This window comes from Phaethon lepturus, unplaced genomic scaffold (genome assembly GCF_000687285.1).
Source record: "Phaethon lepturus isolate BGI_N335 unplaced genomic scaffold, ASM68728v1 scaffold34987, whole genome shotgun sequence".
NCBI lineage: Eukaryota > Metazoa > Chordata > Aves > Phaethontiformes > Phaethontidae > Phaethon > Phaethon lepturus.
Window position 1 is genome coordinate 2,439 of NW_010550394.1, and position 5,771 is coordinate 8,209.

The 5,771-nt window shown below is 52.4% G+C and overlaps 1 protein-coding gene across 1 annotated transcript; it reads right to left on the minus strand.

The window, feature by feature from the left end:
• Positions 1–2,937: 2,937 nt before the first annotated feature.
• On the minus strand, positions 2,938–5,569 carry LOC104623457 (chromosome unknown open reading frame, human C19orf10). The gene is made up of 6 exons (XM_010290551.1): positions 5,486–5,569; positions 5,286–5,336; positions 4,490–4,551; positions 4,063–4,144; positions 3,388–3,457; positions 2,938–3,017 (listed from the first exon to the last, which is right to left on the minus strand). The coding sequence occupies exons 1-6, from the start codon at positions 5,567–5,569 to the stop codon at positions 2,938–2,940; spliced, it is 429 nt and encodes a 142-aa protein (XP_010288853.1).
• Positions 5,570–5,771: the final 202 nt, after the last annotated feature.

Sequence of the window (5,771 nt, forward strand, 5' to 3'; positions counted from 1 at the left end):
CTCCCGCAGCAGTACCACTGTGAAGGCTGTGACGCCTGCCTTGGTGGTTGTCCAAGGCTCTCCCTAGGATTTCTTATGTTTTATGTGTCCTCCACTGAGTTATGGTTGTTATTTTTTAGCAAACTCTGTAGCCCTGATGAGTTATTTAAATAAACTCACCTGTTTGGCCTGGGTGCTCCGTGTGGTCATTACAAAGGCGGCCGACAGCAATAAAATGAGCGCTGGGGCAGCCGGTTTTGTCTTTTAAATGGCGACTTCTCTCCGCAACCCGGGGTTTTTACTCTCCATCCCCCGGCATCACTGTGGCCAGGCTGCCCCGGCTCCGTGGCATGGCCAGCGCTGAACGGGTGGGAGGAAACGCGGTGCAAAACCCAGCACAAACCCATAGCAAAGCTCCGGGGTCCCGGGGGGAGCAAATCCTGCTCCCACACAGACACCCACGCGTGCTCCTCTGCATCGCCGCGTCCCCTCGCTGCACAGCGGGAGCTAAAAAAGCACAACCCTGGTAGCAGAAAGCAACGGGCAACTTTGCAGAATTCAATGCAGGCGTGTCGTAAAAGCAGCGTGCTCTCAGAGCGCGGATGCACCAGCCATGGCCCGCTTCCAGCACGCTGGTCTCGGCTTTGAACACCGAAAATTGCCCTTTTAGCACACAAGACGCCGCACGGTCTCAGCCGGCCTTATCTCCGCGACCTTCTTGTGCCTCCTGTTCCAGGGGATGTCTCCAGGCACGGAGGCTGCCAACGCTCACGGGCGGAAAGCAGCTCCACGGCTCCTGTTCGCTGCTCCCTTTCCACCGCTGGCTCGAGGCGCTGATAACTTTCATCCTTAAAGATTAAATAAAAGAAATAAAGCCCCTATCTCTGTCATTTCACAGGCCGGGCTCCAACTATCGCAGCTAATTTAATCGCGCGACGCAGCTCGGGGTGGGGGTAAAGCACACTTACAGGCGTGCACGGAGAACACGGCCAAGATCCAGCGAGGCGTCGGTCCCTCGGAGAGGGCAGGGTGAAGTCGGCCTTTGGCGTGCGGCATTTGAGAACAGACGTTCCCGTTCCCCTCCGTGGGCTCATGGCAGCTGTCAGGTACGTGCCGAAGAGGAGCTGGAAAGAGCTCGGTGGAGTTATCGGCAGATGCGGAGAGCAGGCAAAGCGGAACGGAGCTGACGGCCGCGGCGGCTGCTGCGCTGACAGCCAGAAACGCTTCGCTGTTCCGTTCTCGAGGTGCGTGTCGGCGTCAAGATGCTGCAAGATGCTGCTTAATTGCATGAAACATCTCTGCTCAGATGAGCCCCGACTCACGGCTCTTCCCTTTGTCCCCAGGGTTTCGTACACCCCAGGACCACGCTTAACCCACCGAACGCCTGGCACCAGCTTTCCTTCGCATACAGGTGCCTAATCTGCAGCTTCTCCCCTGCACCCCGTGGCAAACACCCGCCTCGTTCCCACATTCTTGCCTTTTTGTCCGGGTGAAGCCCTGGAGAGCACACTCTCTGCTAGAAGAGCCATTTTATGGCCTGGGTTTCCCATCACAGCTCTGGCTGTACGGGTCTGGGAAATGAGTCCCTTCAACTCTCTTTGAACTGGTTCCCTCCAAGCAACTGGTTAAACAGGGAGAGAGGCCAGAGACCAGCAACTCCAGCACCGCACGTGCGGCTCGGAGCTCAGGTAGGAGCATTACTGGGGACGCACCTCCCCACCCAGCACCACTCCTGGGCCCTGCAGGTATCTGCAGATCCAAGAAGGAGCTGCACAGCAGAAGAAAGAAGCATTTAGGAACAGCCTGGAAAACAGAGCTTGTAAAATTCCAGTGCAAAGCACCCTCAGACTGACAAAAAACAGGGAATTCCCCCCAAACGGGCAAAGCCGCTACCAACAACCACAACCATCACCGTTCACCAAAAGCACTCGTGATGATAGTGCCGAGTTACGCAAACTCGCGGCTGGAGCCCTGTTCTCATGTGCCGGGACTCCTCTTGGGTGGGCAGAATCCCTGTAAACCCTCTGCAGCCTCCAACCTCCTGCGCGAAATCTCGGCTCCTCCTGGCCAAGCAAGCGCCGAAGGTCACGCCACTCGCTGGGCATCCAGTTGGAGAAGGCAGGAGTCACAGAGCAAAGCAAACTCAGGCCAGAGCACGATGCTTTATTTCTTTATTTGTGTTGTATTTACACAGGAAAGGAATTTCAGATTCCCTCACTGCTATTATTCTAAATAAGAAAAAAATCACTTCTGTACGTAGAAAATAGTCCTGCAGTTATACTGAGACATGAAAGTGTTGCTTGGATTGATTCCTGGGTTGTGTCAGAATAAGCAGCTCTGCCTTCCCCATGCCAAGTTATCTCAACCCGCGCTCTGCACTAGGGCAGGTCCAGAACATCCTCCCCAGCGAAGCCAGCGATCGTCTTCGGTAGCCGCACTCAACAAGGAGTCAGATAGCTTTGGCCAACTCTATCTCTTCCTTCCCCCTCCCACCCAATTTAATTATTTCCTCCTGTCATGCTTGCAGAGAGAGAAATCCTGTTTCCCCTCTAGAGACTACAGAGTTAAGAACTTTCCTTTAGCAAACTGTGTTTAAATCCAGCCACTTATCTTTCTGCATTGCTCTTCCTAGCAAGGGAGATAAGGAGCCCCTGTTCGAGGGGAGCTTTACCATATTCAGCAGATCAACCAAGCAGAAAGCGGGAGACAGAATGGCTGGCTGCAGATCAGGAGTCTCAGAGGAGGTTTCCAGCTGCAAAGCACATTGTTACTCTGACACAAGACAGAATGCATCTGTCTTAACACCTCCAAGCCCCACTCGTGTTGGACCCTGGCACATTTCAATATGGAAAACATAAAAGGTTTGGCCAACCAAAAAAAACCCGCAGTTAACACGTAATCCTCTTTATCTGCCATGCTCTTCCACCCAAAACACTCGGCCCAACACTGGCCTCGGGGTCACAGCTCGTCACGAGGCGTTTTTGCTACAATCATGAGTTTGGACAGTTCAAAACGGAACTTGCCTTCTCTGTGAGACACTAGAAAGAGAGAAAACAAGCACAGGATAAACAGATGGTAAGGCATGAACAAAAACAGCCCTGCTGGTTCCTTTCCAGGATGATAAAGCCAGCAAGTCGGGCATTGCACTTCCTTCTTATGCACGCGACAAGCATGTTGTGATAAACCCGTTCTTCCCCCATGCTAATTTAACATTTACACTGGAACGGGACCTGCAAAATCCTGCTGGCAGCTATGGATCAAGAACACTATACCCCCAACTGGATAACATGCACTGTCCTCCTATAGATTGTCACCTATCTGCATTAAGCTTAAATACTCGTCCCCTGGTAGACAGCCAGCTTTGTCTCCCCCGCCAGCCCCTTTCTCACATAGTTCTCTGTCACAGACCTGTTGTTTCGGTGATTTCAAATTCTTCCTGTTTTAAGGGGATGTCGCTTTGTCCACCCGCAGCTTGAGACTGAAATGGGAAGGAAGAAGGTTTAAGCAGTTGAGGCAATCCAAGAAGCTACTGTACTACTACTTAAAGCAAACAAACAAACAGCAGCACATTTTTAAAAAGAACAGATTTGTTCTTTTAATATGGAGCAAAAGAATTAAGTCCACAAAGAAAATCTGAAGGAAGATCTCTGGCTATTTTTCCATTTCTTATTAAACCATGGACTTGTGTCCTTCGGGTGACTGAAAGCCTCACCACGGAAGACTGGGAAATGGAAGAATGAACCAGACAAAAGCACCATCAGAGGTTTTATTTACTTTGTCACATGCAATTTGTTGAGGAAAACCAAGACTCCCCTTGTGCAGTGCACTCTGGCAGGGTGGTGTCTTTTGGAGTCACCGACGCCAGCAAAGCCAGCAGCAAACTGATGGCATTGAGGGAACAGAAATAAAATGGCGCAGGAGAGCCTACCTGCAGCCACTCTCCTGACTGCCACCACTCTCTAATTAGGGATGTGATGGAGTGCATTTTATTGCACAGATGTCTAATGAATGTTTTCCATGTCCAATTCATGTTTTATAGCAGCCTCCCACATGCCTGCTTCCAAGTAATCAGCTGGGACTTACATAAGCCATGGCATACTCTATCTTGGCTCCTTTCACTTCAGCTTTAAACTGGGTAAAGAAGAGATAAGACTTCCCTTGAGGCCTGAAACAAGAAATCAGTGTCTTTGACATTGGCAGAGAGGGTGGAGGTGCACATGAGCTCACGATTCATGGCTCTTGAGCCCAGGATTCATGGCTCCCTCCCTCCACAGCCACCTCCGGCTCTCTTGTAGCTCTGAGTGAGGAAGGTGGAGGGGGGGAACACAGCATTTATAAACCACCGCCTGGCTAAACAGCCCACCCAGAGTCACAGTGTCTCGGGAGGGGAAAGCCCTCCGGTGCTGCCCTGCAGAGAGGCAAAGCCAGCTGGGAGGCAGGGTCCCTGGCCCAGATCCCACCTGCCTTATGGTTGCTTTTGCCTCAGAGAGTTTGGGGTTGAAGAACACACCTCCAGACGGAGCAGGAGAAGAGCAGGTTGTCTTCACTGACTCCAATGTTCATTTGCCATTGCTGCAGAGGGGAAAGGTTCAAACAGTTAATGTGGGTGAGAGCCGTGTGCTCCCCGCTCACCCCTGAGGCCAGTCACCTCCCCTCCCAGCTGCAGGCATGACGAGTTTCAACTGTTCTAAAATAACACAACATAACTACACAACACTTGCTGATGGCCCCTTTTACTTTGTGTGTCACACAGGTCAAGGCCTGGTTGCCCTCCAGTCTCCACAATCTCATTAGTACAGTTACAGAAAGGAGTTAAAGTCTCATTTCCCTTTGCGCTAAAAGAAAAGGACCCGATTTTAACAGGACTTGCAGATAAGAAAGTACAAACTGTGTATCTGCACAGCACTTACCGAGGCAGCAACACAAGCTGCAAAGAACCTTCAAGCCTCCTAAAGAATGCAGGAGTTACTCCTACAAGGTCCTCCCTTACCAACCGGGGTATGAAAATGTCATTCCCTGTTCTCCAGAGACATTCAGCCCAGAGATTTGTTAAGCCTTACAAATGTCACAGCCTCACGAACCACAGCATCATTGCAACACATGAAGGACGCTTCCCTTCAGGGAGCAAATCCAACAAGTTACTTTTGCGAATATACAGCGTTGGCAATGGTGCAACCACGCTTCCTCACAGCTCCTGGTCCCTGGAATCAGCTCATCACAGATGAAATAGTCCTGAAAAGCTTCTCACTCTGTGCAGCTGTAGGGACTGAGCGGAAGGGAAACGCCTGAAGGTTTTCCCAACTCACCTCGTTCGTTCCTCCCTGAGCTGAGTAAGTGAAGGTGCAGGTGTAATCCCCCTGGAAGAAAAGACGACGATGAGCAACCCCGCTCGAGCAGGACCTTCTCGTTGTTCCCCATCAGCCACTTCTCGGCGACGACGCGAGATCTGGGGACATCCGAGAGATCCTCCAGGGCTGCGGCACAGTGCAGCCCCCGGCGGTCTCACCCTGGGGGTGACGGAGGAGGTGACGCACCACCCCCATGTCCAGACCTCGGTGGAACGCAGAGCCAGGGACCGCACAGCCCTCATCCCCGATGGGTGTCAGCAGGACCCCGTGTTCTGGGGGGCCCCTTCCCCATAGGGCCTCCTTCCCATGGGGCCTCTCTTTCTTCGAGGCACCCTTTCCCCTGATGACCCCCCCCTCCCTTGGGGTTACTTCCTTCCTTTGGACCCCACCCTGGGGACGCCCTTCTCCTTGGGGGCCATCCTCCACGGCAAGCCTCCCTCCCTG

What these genes read in the sequence shown, in the direction of transcription:
- LOC104623457 (XM_010290551.1), bottom strand. Translation starts at nt 5,569, where the DNA reads ATGAGGGCTGTGCGGTCCCTGGCTCTGCGTTCCACCGAGGTCTGGACA. An exon ending in CCTCCTCCGTCACCCCCAGG is followed by an intron (nt 5,337 to 5,485) that starts GTGAGACCGCCG and finishes CTTTTCTTCCAG; the next exon opens with GGGGATTACACCTGCACCTT. An exon ending in TTCTCCTGCTCCGTCTGGAG is followed by an intron (nt 4,145 to 4,489) that starts GTGTGTTCTTCA and finishes TTCTTGTTTCAG; the next exon opens with GCCTCAAGGGAAGTCTTATC.